We start from the raw sequence: 23,722 nt of genomic DNA, 5'->3' as shown, positions 1-23,722 counted from the left end.
GGTACGGTCACTGAAGAAATTGCCAGGTAGAAGCTCAAAGTGGATTTCACATTGATTGAGAAATCCCCTGCAGAACCTTGGAGATCCATCAAATTTTGCTGGCGTTGGAAGATGAAGATGTGGACTGGAAATGGGTAAGGTGGGTGGGGTTACAGCTGGTGTCACTGTAGTGGACGCACCGGACGTGCCAGGTCCACGGAGGGTCGTTTGAATCCCATCCAGCCGTGTAGAGAGATCCTGGAGACAGCGGATGATGTGGCCCTGTGCAGCCTCCTGATGTTCAAGTCGGGCTGCCAGTTCTTGCATTGGCCTGGCCGCTTGATCCTGGTCTCCGGCTGGATTCATTAGGTCAGTGCTTACTGTCACAACTGAGGGCCTGAGCTGACGGGAGGCAGCCTCAGTTGTAGGGGCTGAGATGTAACGGAACCTGGGAGGTTGTATCAGACCCCTAGACATGTAAGTAACATGTAGAATAACTGCCCGAAGGCGTGACCACGACAACCAGGATAAAAGTCAATGATGTTTATTATGACAAACTCCGTAACACAGCAGCAGTAAAGGAAACATAAAAGTCAACAGAGGATAAATACAATTCCTGGGTACTACAGGGTGGCAAGGGCCACAGGCACTGGTAGGGTGAGACAGTTCTTATAATCTTCTAGTTGGAAAGTCCTTACCAGACCTGACTGTAGCAATGGAGAGAACCCAGGATCGTACCAGCTGGTGTTCCAGGAAAGGCTGGGTTGCTGAAGATAAAACGGCTGCTGTGGATACTGGCTGGAACCAGACTGTTGTTGGTACGGAGTGGATACTGGCTGGAACCAGTTAAATAATAAACGAACTTGAGAGCGATGAAATAATAATGAAGTTTGGAGTTTGAGAGCGGTGAAATAATAATACCGGTGGAGAGTGGTAAACTGCAGAAAGGACACCGGCCCTTTAAGAGAAGCTGTACACTGCTGGAAGCTGGGCTGGAAGCAGGTGATTGATGAAGTTTGGAGTTTGAGAGCGGTGAAATAATAATACCGGTGGAGAGTGGTAAACTGCAGAAAGGACACCGGCCCTTTAAGAGAAGCTGTACACTGCTGGAAGCTGGGCTGGAAGCAGGTGATTGTTGTAAATGGAAACAGGTGAGTCCAGAATGGATCGGAGAGTCAGGCTACACCACAGATGGAATGCTGGTGCGGGTCTCTATAGCAGAAGTCTGGAGACAGGAGCTGGAACCTGGAAGACAACCACAGGAGAGAGACAAACTGGAACTAGGTTAGACAACCAAAGCACTGACGCCTTCCTTGCTCAGGCACAGCTTACTTATACCTGCAGCAAGGAAGGGGTTGGCTAGGCAATTATGCAAATCAACAATACAGACAGCAGATTGGTGGAAATGCTCAGATGACAAAATCCAAGATGGCTGCGCCCATGCAGACACTTGGAGGGAAGTTTGGTTTGTAATCCATGTGAGAATTGAAACAGTAATGGCGACGCCGGCCACAGGAGACAGGAGACGCCAGACTGACAAGCGCACATTTAACCACGCGGGCACAGCGGAGGCCGCGGCTGATGAAATCACCACTCTGACATTCTGCATGTGGAAACTCAGGAACAGCGGGATCCGGTCCTGGAACGCTGAGCCAGCCTTAGGAGGCATCTGAAGGGTAAGTAATGGCGTCCAGATACCCGGATCGTGACACAAGAGGGTCAAAAGGAGACACTTGCAAGGCCTCCAAAACCACCAACAAATCCCAAGGGCCTACAGGTGGGACATAAGTAGGCTGAATGCGCAACACACCCTGAGTGAAGGTATGAACATCGAGCAGAGTTGCAATTTTTCTCTGAAACCATACCGACAAGGCAGAAATATGAACCTTGAGGGAGGCCAGACGAAGGCCTAGGTCCAGGCCTTGCTGTAGGAAGGTCAAAAGTTTGGCCGTACTAAACTTGTAAGCGTCATGATTGGTATTTGCGCACCAAGCAAAGTAAGAATTCCAGACCCTATTGTAAATCCGAGCAGAAGCCGGCTTACGGGTCTTCAACATAGTTTGAATGACCGCCTCAGAAAAACCTTTGGCCCTCAGTACGGAAGCTTCAAGAGCCACGCCGTCAAAGCCAGTCGGGCCAAATCCTGGTAGACACAAGGGCCCTGAACGAGGAGGTCTGGCCGTTGTGGAAGTAGAAAGGGACGCTCTAACTAGAGGCCCTGTAGGTCTGAGAACCAATGACGTCTGGGCCACGCGGGAGCAATTAGAAGTAGTATGCCTCCTTCTTGTTTGCACTTCCTTATCACTCCGGGCAGTAAAGACACTGGAGGGAACACATATGGCAGCCAAAGTTCCATGGGATTGTCAGTGCGTCCACGAACGCTGCTTAAGGATCCCTTGTTCTTGCCCTGAAGACCGGAACCTTGTGATTGTGTCAAGACGCCATCATATCCACATCTGGAAGGCCCTACTTGTCCACGAGGAGTTGAAATACTTCTGGATGGAGGCTCCACTCTCCGGCGTGTACGTCCTGACGACTGAGAAAGTCCGCTTCCCAGTTGAGGACCCCCAGGATGAACCCTGCCAATACGGCTGGCAGATGGCGTTCTGCCCATTGAAGAATCCTTCGAGTGCCGCCTTGATGATTTATGTACACCACCCTGGAGGCATTGTCCGACTGTACCTGAACAGGTCTGTTCTGAATTAAATGCTGGGCCAAGTTCAGAGCATTGAACACCGCCCGCAGTTCTAGAATGTTGACCGGAAGGAGAGACTCTGCCTTGGTCCACCGACCCTGAAGGGAGTGTTGCTCTAACACTACACCCCAGACTCTCAGACTGGCATCCGTCTTCAGAAGGACCCAGTTGGAGATCCAGAAGGGACGACCCCTGCTCAAACATCCGTCCTGCAGCCACCAGCTCAATGACAGACGGACCTGCGGAGACAAGGAGATCATGTGAGACCTGATCCGGTGAGGCAGGCCGTCCCATGTGGCAAGAATCAGTTTCAGCAGAGAGCGTGAATGGAATTGAGCGTACTCCACCATGTCGAAAGTCGACATTATGAGACCTAGCACTTGCATCGCCGAATGTATCGACACTTGCGGACGAGATAGGAAGCATCGAATCCTGTCCTGAAGCTTTAAGACCTTCTCCTGAGACAAGAACAACCTCTGGTTGTGATTGCCCAAGAACGCTCCCAGTTGCACCATGCTCTGCGCAGGGACCAGGGAAGATTTCTTCCAGTTGATGAGTCACCCGTGGGCTTGCAGAAACTGGACAGTCAGATATAGATGGCGTAGGAGAATTTCTGAGGAATTTGCCAGGATTAATAAGTCGTCCAGGTACGGTAGGTTCCTGACCCCTTGACGACGGAGTACAGCCGTCATTACCGCCATAACCTTGGTGAAGACTCGTGGAGCCGTGGTCAAACTAAAAGGTAACGCCCGAAATTGGTAATGGAGGTTGCCAACCGCAAACCTCAGGTACTGCTGATGTGACATTGCAATGGGAACATGCAGGTAAGCATCTTATATGTCCAGGGAGACCATATAATCTCCTGGTTCCAAGGCCAGAAAAATAGAGCGAAGAGTTTCCATACGAAACTTGGAGACCCTCACAAATTTGTTCAAGGACTTAAGGCTGAGAAAGGGCTGAGAGGATCCATTCAGTTTCGGGACTAGGAACAGCGGTGAATAGTACCCCTTGCCTCTCTGAGCCAGAGGCACCTGTACTACCACTCCTGTGTCCAGGAGGGACTGTACCACCGAATGAAGAGTTTTTGCCTTCACCTGATCCGAAGAGCCGTCTGTCAGGCAAAATCAATGAGGGGGACGATTTTTGAAGGATATGGCGTAACCTCGAGTGACAACATTCCGTACCCAGGCATCGGAAGTGGTCTTCAACCATTCCTGGGTATAACCTAGAAGTCGGCCCCCCACCCTGGGATCCCCCAGAGGGAGGCCCGCCCCGTTATGCGGCAGGCTTGTCAGTCTTGGAAGCAGGCTGACGGCAGCCCAGGCCCGTTTGGGTTTGGGCTTATTGAGTTTGTAAAGTGCGAGCCTGTTTCGGGTACGCCTGACCCTTTGCTTTCCCTGAAGGACGAAAGGAGCGAAAGGAAGTACTCTTAGCCACCGGTACCGAAGGAGCAGTACTAAGCAGACATGCTGTTTTAGCAGAAGCTAAGTCAGCCACTATCTTGTTGAGGTCTTCTCTGAAAAGGATGTTTCCCTTAAAAAGGAGTACCTCAAGGGTTTTCTTAAGAGTCCAGATCCACGGACCAGGACCGCAACCATAGAATCCGGCGAGCCAGCATGGACGTAGTAGAAGCCTTGGCCGCCAGAATACCGGCATCAGAATCCGCCTTCTTAATGTAATGAGAAGCTGTGACAATATACGATAGACATTGTCTAGCATGATCAGAAGCGTTGGAAGACATCTCAGCTTCCAACTCCTGAGCCCACGCTTCAATAGCCTCTGCAGCCCAAGTCGCTGAAATGGTGGGCTGATGCGCAGCACCTGCTAGGGTGTAAATCGCCTTCAAACAACCCTCCACCCGCTTATCTGTCGGTTCTTTCAGAGACGTGACGGTAGTTACTGGCAGAGCTGAGGAAACCACCAGCCGCGCCACCTGCCAGTCCACTGGCGGGGGTGTTACACAATTTTTACTGAACTCCGCAGCGAGGTGATAGCGAGCCAGCATCTTCTTGTGAGGCGTGAATTTCTTTCCTGGATTTTCCAGGACGTATGTCAACTAAATGGTCAGAATGAGGTAAAATTTGTTTAACCACTTTCTGACGTTTAAACTTGTCCGGTTTCTTAGGGGCAGTATCAGGCTCTGGGTCATCAGTAATTTGAAGAATGAGCCTGATAGCCTCCAGCAAGTCATGAACATCCACTTGTGAGACAGGCTCCCCATCAGAATCATCAGGGTCAGAATCTGTGGGGTCAGTATATACGCCATCCTCATCAGACGAGGTGTCTGGGACGTTTGTGAATTGTGAGGAAGTAATGGCCCGCTTAGAGGACCCCTTGGTCTTAGGCGGGCGAGGGTTAGACTTCTGAGTAGTCAGTGATTGGTTCAATTGCTGTAACTGAGCAGACAGTTGATCTGCCCATGGCGGGTTAACCACGGGGACGATAAGCAGTTGTACCGGCACAGGAGGTCCCATAGGGGGAGTTAGTCTAGTTGCCAGCATAATCAATAGCATGGAGAAGGTAGCCCAAGGCGGGTCATTTTGAACCCCCGTTGCTACGATCCCACTGGGGGGGTAAGGAACCCCCATAACCTGAACTCTCAGCAGCTATGTTTTCCTCAAATGTGTCTGCAGCGTCACCACCACGCAATGTGGGATCAGCCCCAGCTCCGTTGCCCTTTGTAGCTGACAAATCCGAAAGCTCAATGCAGGGCAACCCAGTACAATATCAGCAGCACAATACCTGACAAGAACCCCCTGTGCAGTGTATTAGCACAACATAAGATTTTACTCACCGGTAAATCTATTTCTCGTAGTCCGTAGTGGATGCTGGGAACTCCGTAAGGACCATGGGGAATAGCGGCTCCGCAGGAGACTGGGCACAACTAAAGAAAGCTTTAGGACTACCTGGTGTGCACTGGCTCCTCCCTCTATGACCCTCCTCCAGACGTCAGTTAGGATACTGTGCCCGGAAGAGCTGACACAATAAGGAAAGGATTTTGAATCCCGGGTAAGACTCATACCAGCCACACCAATCACACCGTATAACTGAGCCTCTCAACAGATGGCTCAACAATAACCCTTTAGTTAAACAATAACTATATACAAGTATTGCAGACAATCCGCACTTGGGACGGGCGCCCAGCATCCACTACGGACTACGAGAAATAGATTTACCGGTGAGTAAAATCTTATTTTCTCTGACGTCCTAGTGGATGCTGGGAACTCCGTAAGGACCATGGGGATTATACCAAAGCTCCCAAACGGGCGGGAGAGTGTGGATGACTCTGCAGCACCGAATGAGCGAACTCTAGGTCCTCCTCAGCCAGGGTATCAAACTTGTAGAATTTAGCAAATGTGTTTGACCCCGACCAAGTAGCTGCTCGGCAAAGTTGTAAAGCCGAGACCCCTCGGGCAGCCGCCCAAGAAGAGCCCACCTTCCTCGTGGAATGGGCTTTTACAGATTTAGGATGCGGCAGTCCAGCCGCAGAATGTGCAAGTTGAATCGTGCTACAGATCCAGCGAGCAATAGTCTGCTTTGAAGCAGGCGCACCCAACTTGTTGGGCGCATGCAGGATAAATAGCGAGTCAGTCTTTCTGACTCCAGCTATCCTGGAAACATAGATTTTTAGGGCCCGGACTACGTCCAGCAACTTGGAGTCCTCCAAGTCACGAGTAGCCGCAGGCAACACAATAGGCTGGTTCAAATGAAACGCTGAAACCACCTTTGGGAGAAATTGGGGACGAATCCTCAATTCCGCCCTATCCATATGAAAAATCAGATAAGGGCTTTTACAAGACAAAGCCGACAATTCTGACACACGCCTGGCCGAAGCCAAGGCCAACAGCATGACCACTTTCCACGTGAGATATTTTAGTTCCACGGTTTTAAGTGGTTCAAACCAATGCGACTTTAGGAAATCCAACACCACGTTGAGATCCCAAGGTGCCACTGGGGGCACAAAAGGGGGCTGAATATGCAGCACTCCCTTAACAAATGTCTGAACTTCAGGCAGTGAAGCCAGTTCTTTTTGGAAGAAAATCGATAGAGCCGAAATCTGGACCTTAATGGAACCCAATTTTAGGCCCATAGTCACCCCTGATTGTAGGAAGTGCAGAAATCGACCTAGCTGAAAATCCTCCGTTGGGGCCTTCCTGGCCTCACACCACGCAACATATTTCCGCCATATGCGGTGATAATGGTTTGCGGTCACTTCTTTCCTAGCTTTAATAAGCGTAGGGATAACTTCCTCCGGAATGCCCTTTTCCTTCAGGATCCGGCGTTCAACCGCCATGCCGTCAAACGCAGCCGCGGTAAGTCTTGGAACAGACAGGGCCCCTGCTGCAGCAGGTCCTGTCTGAGCGGCAGAGGCCATGGGTTCTCTGAGATCATTTCTTGAAGTTCTGGGTACCAAGCTCTTCTTGGCCAATCCGGAACAATGAGTATAGTTCTTACTCCTCTCCTTCTTATTAGTCTCAGTACCTTGGGTATGAGAGGCAGAGGAGGGAACACATACACCGACCGGTACACCCACGGTGTTACCAGAGCGTCCACAGCTATCGCCTGAGGGGCCCTTGACCTGGCGCAATATCTTTTTAGCTTTTTGTTGAGGCGGGACGCCATCATGTCCACCTGTGGCCTTTCCCACCGGTGTACAATCATTCGGAAGACTTCTGGATGAAGTCCCCACTCTCCCGGGAGGAGGTCGTGTCTGCTGAGAAAGTCTGCTTCCCAGTTGTCCACTCCGGGAATGAACACTGCTGACAGTGCTAACACATGATTTTCCGCCCATCGGAGAATCCTTGTGGCTTCTGCCATTGCCATCCTGCTTCTTGTGCCGCCCTGTCGGTTTACATGGGCGACCGCCGTGATGTTGTCTGACTGGATCAGCACCGGCTGGTGTTGAAGCAGGGGTCTTGCCTGACTTAGGGCATTGTAAATGGCCCTTAGTTTCAGAATATTTATGTGTAGGGAAGTCTCCTGACTTGTCCATAGTCCCTGGAAGTTTCTTCCCTGTGTGACTGCCCCCCAGCCTCGAAGGCTGGCATCCGTGGTCACCAGGACCCAGTCCTGTATGCCGAATCTGCGGCCCTCTAGAATATGAGCACTCTGCAGCCACCACAACAGCGACACCCTGGTCCTTGGAGACAGGGTTATCAGCCGATGCATCTGAAGATGCGATCCGGACCACTTGTCCAACAGATCCCACTGAAAGATCCTTGCATGGAACCTTCCGAATGGAATTGCTTCGTAAGAAGCCACCATCTTTCCCAGGACTCGCGTGCAGTGGTGCACCGACACCTGTTTTGGTTTTAGGAGGTCTCTGACTAGAGATGACAACTCCTTGGCCTTCTCCTCCGGGAGAAATACTTTTTTCTGTTCTGTGTCCAGAACCATCCCCAGGAACAGTAGACGCGTTGTAGGAACCAGCTGCGACTTTGGAATATTCAGGATCCAGCCGTGCTGTTGTAGCACTTCCCGAGCTAGTGCTACACCGATCAACAACTGTTCCCTGGACCTCGCCTTTATAAGGAGATCGTCCAAGTACGGGATAATTAAAACTCCCTTTCTCCGAAGGAGTATCATCATTTCGGCCATTACCTTGGTAAATACCCTCGGTGCCGTGGACAGACCAAACGGCAACGTCTGGAATTGGTAATGACAGTCCTGTACCACAAATCTGAGGTACTCCTGGTGAGGAGGGTAAATGGGGACATGCAGGTAAGCATCCTTGATGTCCAGTGATACCATGGAATCCCCCTCGTCCAGGCTTGCAATCACCGCCCTGAGCGATTCCATCTTGAACTTGAACCTTCTTATATAAGTGTTCAAGGATTTTAAATTTAAAATGGGTCTCACCGAACCGTCCGGTTTCGGTACCACAAACATTGTGGAATAGTAACCCCGTCCTTGTTGAAGGAGGGGTACCTTGATTATCACCTGCTGAGAATACAGCTTGTGAATCGCCTCCAGCACTGCCTCCCTGTCCGGGGGAGCTGTCGGCAAGGCAGATTTGAGGAAACGGCGAGGGGGAGACGTATCGAATTCCAGCTTGTACCCCTGAGATACTACTTGTAGAATCCAGGGATCCACCCGTGAGCGAGCCCCCTGGTCGCTTAAGTTCTTGAGACGGGCCCCCACCGTACCTGGCTCCGCCTGTGGAGCCCCAGCGTCATGCGGTGGACTTAGAGGAAGCGGGGGAGGACTTTTGTTCCAGGGAACTGGCTGTATGTTGCAGCTTTTTCCCTCTACCTCTGCCTCTGGACAGAAAGGACGCGCCTCTAACCCGCTTGCCTTTCTGGGGGCGAAAGGACTGTACCTGATAATACGGTGCTTTCTTTGGCTGTGAGGGAACATGGGGTAAAAATGCTGACTTCCCAGCTGTCGCTGTGGAGACGAGGTCCGAAAGACCATCCCCAAACAACTCCTCACCCTTGTAAGGCAATACTTCCATGTGCCTTTTAGAATCTGCATCTCCTGTCCACTGCCGAGTCCACAACCCTCTCCTGGCAGAAATGGACATTGCGTTTATTTTAGATGCCAGCCGGCAAATATCCCTCTGTGCATCTCTCATGTACAAGACAGCGTCTTTAATATGCTCTACGGTTAGCAATATAGTGTCCCTGTCTAGGGTATCAATGTTTTCCGACAGGGAATCTGACCACGCAGCTGCAGCACTGCACATCCATGCTGAAGCAATAGCCGGTCTCAGTATAATACCTGAGTGTGTATATACAGACTTCAGGATAGCCTCCTGCTTTCTATCTGCAGGCTCCTTTAGGGCGGCCGTGTCCGGAGACGGTAGTGCCACCTTTTTTGACAGACGTGTGAGCGCTTTATCCACCCTAGGGGATGTCTCCCAACGTGACCTGTCCTCTGGCGGGAAAGGGTACGCCATTAGTAACCTTTTAGAAATTACCAGTTTCTTATCGGGGGAAGCCCACGCTTCTTCACACACTTCATTTAATTCATCAGATGGGGGAAAAACCACTGGTAGTTTTTTCTCCCCAAACATAATACCCTTTTTTGTGGTACCTGGGGTAATATCAGAAATATGCAACACATTTTTCATTGCCGTAATCATGTAACGGGTGGCTCTATTGGAATGTACACTAGTCTCATTATCGTCGACACTGGAGTCAGTATCCGTGTCGACATCTGTGTCTGCCATCTGAGGTAGCGGGCGTTTTAGAGCCCCCGATGGCTTTAGAGACGTCTGGGCAGGCGCAGGCTGAGAAGCCGGCTGTCCCACATCTGCTATGTCGTCAAACCTTTTATGTAAGGAGTCGACACTGTCGCGTAATTCCTTCCACATAACCATCCACTCAGGTGTCGACCCCGCAGGGGGTGACATCACATTTATCGGCACCTGCTCCGCCTCCACATAAGCCTCCTCATCAAACATGTCGACACAGCCGTACCGACACACCGCACACACACAGGGAATGCTCTGACTGAGGACAGGACCCCACAAAGCCCTTTGGGGAGACAGAGAGAGAGTATGCCAGCACACACCACAGCGCTATATAAAACACAGGGATTAACACTATAACTGAGTGATATTTCCCAATAGCTGCTTGTATACACAATATTGCGCCTAAATCTAGTGCCCCCCCTCTCTTTTTTACCCTATGTAGTCTGGAAACTGCAGGGGAGAGCCTGGGAGCGATCCTTCCAGCGGAGCTGTGAGGGAAAATGGCGCCAGTGTGCTGAGGGAGATAGCCCTGCCCCTTTTTCGGCGGACTTCTCCCGCTTTTCTCTATGTATATCTGGCAGGGGTATTTTACACATATATAGTCTCTATGACTATATTATGTGTTATTTGCCAGCCAAGGTACTCAATATTGCAGCCCAGGGCGCCCCCCCCCTCAGCGCCATGCACCCATCAGTGACCGGAGTGTGAGGTGTGCATGGGAAGCAATGGCGCACAGCTGCAGTGCTGTGCGCTACCTTGATGAAGACCGAAGTCTTCTGCCGCCTATTTCCAGGACCCTCTTCTTGCTTCTGGCTCTGTAAGGGGGACGGCGGCGCGGCTCCGGGACCGGACGACCGAGGCTGGGCCTGTGTTCGATCCCTCTGGAGCTAATGGTGTCCAGTAGCCTAGAAGCCCAAGCTAGCTGCAAGCAGGTAGGTTCGCTTCTCTCCCCTTAGTCCCTCGTAGCAGTGAGTCTGTTGCCAGCAGATCTCACTGAAAATAAAAAACCTAAAATAAACTTTCTTTTTCTAAGAGCTCAGGAGAGCCCCTAGTGTGCATCCAGCTCAGCCGGGCACAAAATTCTAACTGAGGTCTGGAGGAGGGTCATAGAGGGAGGAGCCAGTGCACACCAGGTAGTCCTAAAGCTTTCTTTAGTTGTGCCCAGTCTCCTGCGGAGCCGCTATTCCCCATGGTCCTTACGGCGTTCCCAGCATCCACTAGGACGTCAGAGAAACAGGGAATTCAAGAGGTATATGTGACTGAAATTCACATACAAAAATACACAATAAGTATATCCTGTGAACTACCTATATTAAATGATAAACCTGACGCACCTAGTCCCCTCAGGTTATAGAATATAGGGATAGCAATCTGAGTGAGGGACACGAAATGGAGGTCACACAGCAGCTACATGTACACATATATAGTCACAATGTACAATGCAGAAATTCCGACATGCAATAAAACTGCACTGGACTAGCAATACAAAGTAATACTCAGTATGGCTATATATTTAGTAGATATATCAATGCACAGTAAAGACTGGATGTATATCACAGGGTACTTGTACTATATAACCCTGACCAAATGCACTGTTTCTTAACTAACACTGTCAACAGACATGTAGAATACTTAAGTGTCTTGCAAAATGCACAGCGCTGAGATGCAGGTGGCTTTACAAAGGAGGATTTGCTCAAACAGTCCCAGGAACAGTGTTGCTCTGTATAATGGCGCCCAAACACTGACTGGGAGTGAGGGAGAGAATAAAATGCAACTCCAGGGCGGGAACATTACTATAAATGGCACCCTGGGGCTGGGGGAGGGGCTACAGGTCCAAGCTTTATCCCCCTGCTGGGCTTCACCACTGGTACTATGGACTGTTAATAAAACGTTTTTTGTGAGGTAAAAAAAACGACCTGTGCCCTTGCCCTAGTGGTTTAGTCGAGACCCTGCCCGACCACAGTGTCCACGCCAGCGCGCGCGGCCCACCTCCCATCGGTCGCACCGGATCGCGATTTTAGCGGGACCCGCCTAGGGGACCCACTTACTTCCTCCCTGAGTGCGGCCACGCGATCCAGGAGAACTTCGGCTGGTGTGTGACTAACGAGGAGCAAACCGGAGCCTCCGCTGTAAAAACCCAGCAACCGGGGAGTGGGAGTATACAGCGCCCTTGAAGTCTAAATTTTTCACTTAGAAAAGCTCTTCTCAGGGCTGCAGGAGCAGCCCCTCTGTTGTATGCCTGCTTACTGCATGACACCAACTACAAAACTGAGCTCCTGTGCATGGAGGCGGGGTTATAGAGGAGGCAGCGCTATGCACCTTGGGAAGAAGGTCAAAGCTTTGAGCCTGTTGGTGCCTCGGATCAAAATCCTACTCTACACCCCCGATGTTATTCCATGTGAAGCCCAGTGTACCCGGCAGCAGAAATATGCCATATGGATATAGCTGCCTGAGTGAGTACTGTATAACACATGCCCTTGAGGCAGTGTTGAATTGGCACAAGCTAGTCCTTGTCAGAAGTCTGAATGCTGTTTCCTGTGTCCATGGCATGTAATGGGGCAGGTACTAAGCGTGATTAGTCACACGCTGTCTATACCCTGAGATGCAACGCCCCTCTTCTCTTTAAGTCTATATTCCTGGAGAACTATTGCTGCACTGGTTATCAGTGGCAACTGTATCCTATTTTAAATGATTTATTTTTATTAAAGTTACTATTTATAGAACTTGGGGAATTATTTTACTATATGTTGTTCCACTTCAAAATCACAATTGTAAAGTCAAATACAGCTTCAGGAGGGGCGACCTTTGATACCTGGCATGGATAATTTTGGCCTCTCAGCAGCAAGTATGCAGATTATAGTTTTTACCATAAAGTGATGTACCACTAACACGCATTAAGTAGTAGTAGTAGTAGTAGTAGTAGTAGTAGTAGTAGTAGTAGTAGTAGTAGTAATAACAACAACAACAACAACAACAACAACAACATATTAACTGACTTCTGTTTTTTTTTCAGCATAAATCTGAAAAAAGAACATCACTTCATTGACCTGAAACGAAATATAAATTTTCTTTATGGTTGGACTATATGTAATTCCTGAAGAACTGAGGTGCAATTTATTTTTGTAGGACTAGCACTGAAAATACAAATCTTCCCAGTATCACCGAGTACATAAAACAGCAATGCCCAATCTACTGTGCATTAAACCAACAATCAGTGGATGTTTTACTCAAATTCAAATAAGGGATTCAACACAATCAGTGAAATGATGCTGCTACCAAAGACGTATCCATGAATGCATAAAGATTGAAAGATTGAATCATGCTGTGGGATAACAGAGAAATAATAAGGGCTCGCAGATAACAACTGATGGAAATTAGAAGAAGATTTAGGGGGAAATTCAATTAGATTTGGAAACTGGTGGTAGCCTCGGCCGTTAACACCTGGGGTTATTCAATTAGAGATGCTTTTTCTCGCCCGGCAAATTATCTGGCTAGCAGGCGTTAACACATAGAATCTGGGATAAATTCCCTGACTTGTGTGTTCACACGCCCGCAGCACCCTGAAACAGGTTATTTATTGAAGTTTATCTTCGAACCTCATTTATTTTCAGTCTTGAAAAAAATAAATCCCCATTAACTGCAGCTTGCCTTCAGGATTAATTAAATAGCCCCACTGCTTCACTTAGCCTGTGGTAAATTACCATGGCTGATTGAATTCCCCCATATAGGTCTACTCAATACTTGTCAGATCCTCTCCGATGGAGACGATCCGACTGTTCAGTATTAAATTTTCGAGCAATTCCAACATGTTTTTGCCCGTTTTCAACAATGCCGATCCAACTATTTTTAAAGTCGGATTGACATTGTCGGTAACGGGCCAAAAAACTGTCAGAATCAACGGCAAATCCAACAAAACACGTGGATCTGCAGCTAATACACCAATCAACGTGTCTTCAGACAAGTCGGATTTTTAAAAAGTCAGGAAAACGGCACTATAATAAATTCGACCTAAAAAGTCGAAAGTTGCCGGTTTTCCGACTTTTTTAAAATTCCCCTTAATTTCTAAATGTGAGAAATCTAATTATAGGCAGATGACATACTGTAGAGTACTGATAATAACGGACTGTAAAGCTGGCTTCATGATGTAGATGATTTAGAGGCAGACGTAAAGCAGTAGCAGCAGCAAAATTAGGCTAATGCTGCGGCTGTCTATTGAGACACTTACTGGCTGCATCTCTGATCAACTGTGCTACGCACAAAAGCCCATCGTACGGATATTGGTCGCACTACCAGACACGGCAACCCTATGTTTGCTCAAAAGATCTATCATTATTTAGCTGATGGGTCAGAGGAACTGTGCCGTCAGATGAAGTTTTTGACGTCATGACCCCAACACACCCACCAATTCGAGCATCTAATATTGTGCATGTCCCCCACACGTTGCCAAAACAGCTCTGACCCATTGAGGCATGGAAAGTGTCCTGTGGTATCCGGCACCAGGATGTTAGCAGCAGGTCCTTTAAGTCCTGTAAGTTGTGTGGTGAGGCGTCTATGGCTCGGACTTGTTTTTCTAGCACACTCCACAGATTTACGATAGGATTGCAATGTGGAGAATTTGGAGGACAAGTCAACGTCTTGAATCTTTGACATGTTCACTGTCCATTCCTGAATAGTTTCTGTAGTGTGGCAGGGCACATTGTCCTGAAAGAGGCTACTGCCATCAGGGAATACCGTTGCCATGAAGGGGCGTATTTGTTAGCAACAATGTGTAGGTAAGTGGTGTGTGTCAAAATAACATTCATATGAATGCCAGGACCCAAGGTATCCCAGCAGAACACTGCCCAGAGCATCACACTGCCTCCGCCAGCTTAACTTCTTTCCATAGTGAATCCTGATGCTAAGCCTTCCGCAAGTAAACACACATGCACCGATGCATGTTGGAGGTGTTCAGGGGTGTTCTGACACCTTTCTTTCATAGTCAGCATTAACTTTTTCAGCAATTTAGGCTTACAGTAGCTCTTCTGATAGATCAGGCAGGCATGCTAGCCTTCGCTCCCCACGTGCATCAATGAGTCTTGAGCACCATCGGCCCAGTCGACTGTTTACCGGTTAACCATCCTTGGACTACTTTTGGTAGGTGCTAAAAACACCGGGAACACCCCATTGCCAATGCCAAGACCTGCCATTATGGAGATTCTCTAAACCAGTCGTCTAGCCGTCACAATTTTGACTTGTCAACTGCACTAATAGAGTGTTTACTTGCCACCCTTTGACAGGTGACATTGTAATGAAAGTCAATGTTGTTCACATTCAACTGTCAGTGGTTTTAATGTTACGGCTGATGGATGGACGGATGTATTATATATATATATATATATATATATATATATATATATACCCACACACACACCGTGTATATCAAGAGTTACGTACAGGCGGTACTCAGCTGTCTGGGTATAACACACATGTGGTCCTGACGACGGTGTCCCCGTACCCCGAAACGTTGACTATGCATTAAATCGCACCTTTATTTACATGGTAATACCAGACTCCAGAGTGTCGTCTCTACGTAAGTTTGTTGCCCTGTGGGAGGGCACCGGAGCAAGTAAATCAGTTGGAGTGCCGGACCATATATATATATATATATATATATATTAGAGATGAGCGGGTTCGGTTTCTTTGAATCCGAACCCGCACGAACTTCACTTTTTTTTTCACGGGTCCGAGCGACTCGGATCTTCCCGCCTTGCTCGGTTAACCCGAGCGCGCCCGAACGTCATCATGACGCTGTCGGATTCTCGCGAGACTCGGATTCTATATAAGGAGCCGCGCGTCGCCGCCATTTTCACACGTGCATTGAGATTGATAGGGAGAGGACGTGGCTGGCGTCCTCTCCATTTAGATTAGATTTAGAAGAGAGAGAGAGAGAGAGATTGCTGTGATACTGTAGATTAGAAGAGAGTGCAGAGTGCAGACAGAGTTTAGTGACTGACGACCACAGTGACCAGTGACCACCAGAGACAGTGCAGTTGTTTGTTTTATTTAATATATCCGTTCTCTGCCTGAAAAAAACGATACACAGTCACACAGTGACTCAGTCTGTGTGCACTGCTCAGCCCAGTGTGCTGCACATCAATGTATTGTATATAAAGCTTATAATTGTGGGGGAGACTGGGGAGCGCTGCAGGTTGTTATAGCAGGAGCCAGGAGTACATGATAAATAATATTATATTAAAATTAAACAGTGCACACTTTTGCTGCAGGAGTGCCACTGCCAGTGTGACTAGTGGTGACCAGTGCCTGACCACCAGTATATTAGTAGTATTGTATACTATCTCTTTATCAACCAGTCTATATTAGCAGCAGACACAGTACAGTGCGGTAGTTCACGGCTGTGGCTACCTCTGTGTCGGCACTCGGCAGGCAGTCCGTCCATCCATAATTGTATTATATACCACCTAACCGTGGTTTTTTTTTTCTTTCTTTATACCGTCGTCATAGTCATACTAGTTGTTACGAGTATACTACTATCTCTTTATCAACCAGTGTACAGTGCGGTAGTTCACGGCTGTGGCTACCTCTGTGTCGGAACTCGGCAGGCAGTCCGTCCATCCATAATTGTATTATAATATATACCACCTAACCGTGGTTTTTTTTTCGTTCTTTATACCGTCGTCATACTAGTTGTTACGAGTATACTACTATCTCTTTATCAACCAGTGTACAGTGCGGTAGTTCACGGCTGTGGCTACCTCTGTGTCGGAACTCGGCAGGCAGTCCGTCCATCCATAATTGTATTATAATATATACCACCTAACCGTGGTTTTTTTTTCGTTCTTTATACCGTCGTCATACTAGTTGTTACGAGTATACTACTATCTCTTTATCAACCAGTGTACAGTGCGGTAGTTCACGGCTGTGGCTACCTCTGTGTCGGAACTCGGCAGGCAGTCCGTCCATCCATAATTGTATTATAATATATACCACCTAACCGTGGTTTTTTTTTCATTCTTTATACCGTCGTCATACTAGTTGTTACGAGTATACTACTATCTCTTTATCAACCAGTGTACAGTGCGGTAGTTCACGGCTGTGGCTACCTCTGTGTCGGCACTCGGCAGCCCGTCCATAATTGTATATACCAGTGACCTAACCGTGTTTTTTTTTTCTTTCTTTATACATACATACTAGTTACGAGTATACTATCTCTTTATCAACCAGTCTATATATTAGCAGCAGACACAGTACAGTGCGGTAGTTCACGGCTGTGGCTACCTCTGTGTCGGCACTCGGCAGCCCGTCCATAATTGTATATACCACCTAACCGTGGTTTTTTTTTCTTTCTTTATACATACATACTAGTTACGAGTATACTATCTCTTTATCAACCAGTCTATATATTAGCAGCAGACACAGTACAGTGCGGTAGTTCACGGCTGTGGCTACCTCTGTGTCGGCACTCCGCAGCCCGTCCATAATTGTATATACCAGTGACCTAACCGTGGTTTTTTTTTCTTTCTTTATACATACATACTAGTTACGAGTATACTATCTCTTTATCAACCAGTCTATATATTAGCAGCAGACACAGTACAGTGCGGTAGTTCACGGCTGTGGCTACCTCTGTGTCGGCACTCGGCAGCCCGTCCATAATTGTATATACCAGTGACCTAACCGTGGTTTTTTTTTCTTTCTTTATACATACATACTAGTTACGAGTATACTATCTCTTTATCAACCAGTCTATATATTAGCAGCAGACACAGTACAGTGCGGTAGTTCACGGCTGTGGCTACCTCTGTGTCGGCACTCGGCAGCCCGTCCATAATTGTATATACCAGTGACCTAACCGTGGTTTTTTTTTCTTTCTTTATACATACATACTAGTTACGAGTATACTATCTCTTTATCAACCAGTCTATATATTAGCAGCAGACACAGTACAGTGCGGTAGTTCACGGCTGTGGCTACCTCTGTGTCGGCACTCGGCAGCCCGTCCATAATTGTATACTAGTATCCAATCCATCCATCTGCATTGTTTACCTGAGGTGCCTTTTAGTTGTGCCTATTAAAATATGGAGAACAAAAATGTTGAGGTTCCAAAATTAGGGAAAGATCAAGATCCACTTCCACCTCGTGCTGAAGCTGCTGCCACTAGTCATGGCCGAGACGATGAAATGCCAGCAACGTCGTCTGCCAAGGCCGATGCCCAATGGCATAGTACAGAGCATGTCAAAACCAAAACACCAAATATCAGTAAAAAAAGGACTCCAAAACCTAAAATAAAATTGTCGGAGGAGAAGCGTAAACTTGCCAATATGCCATTTACCACACGGAGTGGCAAGGAACGGCTGAGGCCCTGGCCTATGTTCATGGCTAGTGGTTCAGCTTCACATGAGGATGGAAGCACTCAGCCTCTCGCTAGAAAACTGAAAAGACTCAAGCTGGCAAAAGCACCGCAAAGAACTGTGCGTTCTTTGAAATCCCAAATCCACAAGGAGAGTCCAATTGTGTCGGTTGCGATGCCTGACCTTCCCAACACTGGACGTGAAGAGCATGCGCCTTCCACCATTTGCACGCCCCCTGCAAGTGCTGGAAGGAGCACCCGCAGTCCAGTTCCTGATAGTCAGATTGAAGATGTCAGTGTTGAAGTACACCAGGATGAGGAGGATATGGGTGTTGCTGGCGCTGGGGAGGAAATTGACCAGGAGGATTCTGATGGTGAGGTGGTTTGTTTAAGTCAGGCACCCGGGGAGACACCTGTTGTCCGTGGGAGGAATATGGCCGTTGACATGCCAGGTGAAAATACCAAAAAAATCAGCTCTTCGGTGTGGAGGTATTTCACCAGAAATGCGGACAACAGGTGTCAAGCCGTGTGTTCCCTTTGTCAAGCTGTAATAAGTAGGGGTAAGGACGTTAACCACCTCGGAACATCCTCCCTTATACGTCACCTGCAGCGCATTCATAATAAGTCAGTGACAAGTTCAAAAACTTTGGGTGACAGCGGAAGCAGTCCACTGACCAGTAAATCCCTTCCTCTTGTAACCAAGCTCACGCAAACCACCCCACCAACTCCCTCAGTGTCAATTTCCTCCTTCCCCAGGAATGCCAATAGTCCTGCAGGCCATGTCACTGGCAAGTCTGACGAGTCCTCTCCTGCCTGGGATTCCTCCGATGCATCCTTGCGTGTAACGCCTACTGCTGCTGGCGCTGCTGTTGTTGCCGCTGGGAGTCGATGGTCATCCCAGAGGGGAAGTCGTAAGCCCACTTGTACTACTTCCAGTAAGCAATTGACTGTTCAACAGTCCTTTGCGAGGAAGATGAAATATCACAGCAGTCATCCTACTGCAAAGCGGATAACTGAGTCCTTGACAACTATGTTGGTGTTAGACGTGCGTCCGGTATCCGCCGTTAGTTCACAGGGAACTAGACAATTTATTGAGGCAGTGTGCCCCCGTTACCAAATACCATCTAGGTTCCACTTCTCTAGGCAGGCGATACCGAGAATGTACACGGACGTCAGAAAAAGACTCACCAGTCTCCTAAAAAATGCAGTTGTACCCAATGTCCACTTAACCACGGACATGTGGACAAGTGGAGCAGGGCAGGGTCAGGACTATATGACTGTGACAGCCCACTGGGTAGATGTATGGACTCCCGCCGCAAGAACAGCAGCGGCGGCACCAGTAGCAGCATCTCGCAAACGCCAACTCTTTCCTAGGCAGGCTACGCTTTGTATCACCGCTTTCCAGAATACGCACACAGCTGAAAACCTCTTACGGCAACTGAGGAAGATCATCGCGGAATGGCTTACCCCAATTGGACTCTCCTGTGGATTTGTGGCATCGGACAACGCCAGCAATATTGTGTGTGCATTAAATATGGGCAAATTCCAGCACGTCCCATGTTTTGCACATACCTTGAATTTGGTGGTGCAGAATTTTTAAAAAAACGACAGGGGCGTGCAAGAGATGCTGTCGGTGGCCAGAAAAATTGCGGGACACTTTCGGCGTACAGGCACCACGTACAGAAGACTGGAGCACCACCAAAAACTACTGAACCTGCCCTGCCATCATCTGAAGCAAGAAGTGGTAACGAGGTGGAATTCAACCCTCTATATGCTTCAGAGGTTGGAGGAGCAGCAAAAGGCCATTCAAGCCTATACAATTGAGCACGATATAGGAGATGGAATGCACCTGTCTCAAGTGCAGTGGAGAATGATTTCAACGTTGTGCAAGGTTCTGATGCCCTTTGAACTTGCCACACGTGAAGTCAGTTCAGACACTGCCAGCCTGAGTCAGGTCATTCCCCTCATCAGGCTTTTGCAGAAGAAGCTGGAGGCATTGAAGAAGGAGCTAAAAGGGAGCGATTCCGCTAGGCATGTGGGACTTGTGGATGCAGCCCTTAATTCGCTTAACAAGGATTCACGGGTGGTCAATCTGTTGAAATCAGAGCACTACATTTTGGCCACCGTGCTCGATCCTAGATTTAAAGCCTACCTTGGATCTCTCTTTCCGGCAGACACAGGTCTGCTGGGGTTGAAAGACCTGCTGGTGACAAAATTGTCAAGTCAAGCGGAACGCGACCTGTCAACATCTCCTCCTTCACATTCTCCCGCAACTGGGGGTGCGAGGAAAAGGCTCAGAATTCCGAGCCCACCCGCTGGCGGTGATGCAGGGCAGTCTGGAGCGACTGCTGATGCTGACATCTGGTCCGGACTGAAGGACCTGACAACGATTACGGACATGTCGTCTACTGTCACTGCATATGATTCTCTCAACATTGATAGAATGGTGGAGGATTATATGAGTGACCGCATCCAAGTAGGCACGTCACACAGTCCGTACTTATACTGGCAGGAAAAAGAGGCAATTTGGAGGCCCTTGCACAAACTGGCTTTATTCTACCTAAGTTGCCCTCCCACAAGTGTGTACTCCGAAAGAGTGTTTAGTGCCGCCGCTCACCTTGTCAGCAATCGGCGTACGAGGTTACATCCAGAAAATGTGGAGAAGATGATGTTCATTAAAATGAATTATAATCAATTCCTCCGCGGAGACATTGACCAGCAGCAATTGCCTCCACAAAGTACACAGGGAGCTGAGATGGTGGATTCCAGTGGGGACGAATTGATAATCTGTGAGGAGGGGGATGTACACGGTGATATATCGGAGGGTGAAGATGAGGTGGACATCTTGCCTCTGTAGAGCCAGTTTGTGCAAGGAGAGATTAATTGCTTCTTTTTTGGGGGGGGTCCAAACCAACCCGTCATATCAGTCACAGTCGTGTGGCAGACCCTGTCACTGAAATGATGGGTTGGTTAAAGTGTGCATGTCCTGTTTTGTTTATACAACATAAGGGTGGGTGGGAGGGCCCAAGGATAATTCCATCTTGCACCTCTTTTTTCTTTTCTTTTTCTTTGCGTCATGTGCTGTTTGGGGAGGGTTTTTTGGAAGGGCCATCCTGCGTGACACTGCAGTGCCACTCCTAGATGGGCCCGGTGTTTGTGTCGGCCACTAGGGTCGCTAATCTTACTCACACAGCTACCTCATTGCGCCTCTTTTTTTCTTTGCGTCATGTGCTGTTTGGGGAGGGTTATTTGGAAGGGACATCCTGCGTGACACTGCAGTGCCACTCCTAGATGGGCCCGGTGTTTGTGTCGGCCACTAGGGTCGCTAATCTTACTCACACAGTCAGCTACCTCATTGCGCCTCTTTTTTTCTTTGCGTCATGTGCTGTTTGGGGAGGGTTTTTTGGAAGGGCCATCCTGCGTGACACTGCAGTGCCACTCCTAGATGGGCCCGGTGTTTGTGTCGGCCACTAGGGTCGCTAATCTTACTCACACAGTCAGCTACCTCATTGCGCCTCTTTTTTTCTTTGCGTCATGTGCTGTTTGGGGAGGGTTTTTTGGAAGGGACATCCTGCGTGACACTGCAGTGCCACTCCTAGATGGGCCCGGTGTTTGTGTCGGCCACTAGGGTCGCTTATCTTACTCACACAGCGACCTCGGTGCAAATTTTAGGACTAAAAATAATATTGTGAGGTGTGAGGTATTCAGAATAGACTGAAAATGAGTGTAAATTATGGTTTTTGAGGTTAATAATACTTTGGGATCAAAATGACCCCCAAATTCTATGATTTAAGCTGTTTTTTAGTGTTTTTGGAAAAAAACACCCGAATCCAAAACACACCCGAATCCGACAAAAATAATTCGGTGAGGTTTTGCCAAAACGCGTTCGAACCCAAAACACGGCCGCGGAACCGAACCCAAAACCAAAACACAAAACCCGAAAAATTTCAGGCGCTCATCTCTAATATATATATATATATATGTATATATATATATATATATATATATATATATACACACACATACATACATACATATATATATACATATATAGAGACCTCTGAACTCTGAACCAACCGCACACACTGTAAGTCCACTCTCGGAGTGCCAGTCACATAATAAATTGCAATATGTTCCAATAAGAGGCCGGCACCGCCAGAAAATGCAAAAAACTTTATCAATGATTAAAAAGATATAGTACAAAAGTACATGTACAGAAAGTGCAGCAGAGGCATGATTAAGGGTATCAGACGTGAGCACATGGGGTACCTGACAGCTACCACAAGTAGCTACAACAGCATTGTAATGTAAATGGCACACCTCTGCAAGCTGATAAGTCAACAGCCGTTTCGGTGCTTGTATGGCACCTTCACCCTGGACAACCAGCATATGTCCCAGGTGCGCCATTTATACCCAGCTAATGAAGTAGATGATGCTCACCTGCGGTGGCACCACCCACCACTCAGGCACAACCAGCCACGTTGTAGCCGCCGGGACCGGAAGCGCCAACGCAGAACCTGCGTTCCACCCCCGGCCAATCACGGCAGCCACCAGCAGCGCCCGCAGGCGGAAGTGATGCAACAGCTCACATCCGCCCGGACCCAGCTTCACGCTACAGGAAGTGTCCGGCGGTGGCCATGGCAACCAGCGCGGCGAAACATAAACAAACAGTGTCCTTAAAGTTCCAATGACAATGGCACAAAAAGCACACAGATCAGTGTGCATCTGCGCCATATCAATAAAACCGGACATCTGAATATCGTCAATAATACATAGAAAGTAAACAAAATAGCACACATGACACAGAATAACAAAAACAAAATCCTGTGATTCGGAGCATGCAGGATCAATAGGTTATAACGAATACATCTTGGAGAAGGTTCAAAAAACCAGAGGGACTATTCACAAAAAGCAACCAAAAGAAAAGTCTTCGTTAAGCCCATTATGTGAGACAGAACCTAAACGAGCTATCCAGTGGGCTTCACGCTGTAACAATAGCTTATTTCGGTCGCCACCGTGCCTCAATGGGGGAATGCAGTCTATTGGCAAACATTTGAAATCCTGGAGTTTATGCCCCTGTGATACAAAGTGTCTTGCCACCGGTGGAGTGTTCAATTCTAATTTGGTATACGCTTTTTTGATAGAGGAGCGATGCATTGCAATCTTCTCTTTTAAGGATCGAATTGTCTTACCTACATACAGTAGGTTACAGGGGCACCTTATCATATAGACCACATATCGGCTATCACAATACAAATGATCGCGTATTTGATATTTCTTATTGTTGTGGTAAAAAAAAGAGTCACCCAAAATCAAAAATTTATAGTTGGTACACCCATGGCATCTGAATACCACCATTTTTGGTTGTAACCAAGTCTTGGATTTAATCGGACCAATATCCAAGCTACAATGTCTTTGATATTACTACTTCTCTTGTAGCAGAACAGTGGTTTATCTTGGCAAATTTCACCCAGGGTGACATCAGATTGAATAATGTGCCAGTGTC

The 23,722-nt window shown here is 48.0% G+C and overlaps 2 protein-coding genes across 5 annotated transcripts in view; one reads left to right on the top strand and one right to left on the bottom strand.

Annotated features, from left to right (window-relative positions):
- LOC134911778 (uncharacterized) overlaps nucleotides 1–13,088 on the top strand; it is a 30,586-nt gene extending 17,498 nt beyond the window's left edge. For all 3 annotated transcript variants that reach the window (XM_063919853.1, XM_063919872.1, XM_063919832.1), the window contains one exon: nucleotides 12,883–13,088. Coding sequence is in view for 1 of the 3 variants with exons in the window: in XM_063919872.1 (XP_063775942.1) it covers nucleotides 12,883–12,915 (33 nt within the window). In the remaining 2 variants the exon portion in view is untranslated. The remainder of the gene's footprint in view (nucleotides 1–12,882) is intronic.
- Nucleotides 1–23,722, bottom strand: part of DOCK8 (dedicator of cytokinesis 8) — a 458,638-nt gene that overhangs the window by 233,279 nt on the left and 201,637 nt on the right. The window lies entirely within an intron of this gene.

Source organism: Pseudophryne corroboree, chromosome 1 (assembly GCF_028390025.1).
Source record: "Pseudophryne corroboree isolate aPseCor3 chromosome 1, aPseCor3.hap2, whole genome shotgun sequence".
Lineage (NCBI taxonomy): Eukaryota > Metazoa > Chordata > Amphibia > Anura > Myobatrachidae > Pseudophryne > Pseudophryne corroboree.
This window is presented reverse-complemented; position numbering and strand designations above follow the sequence as displayed.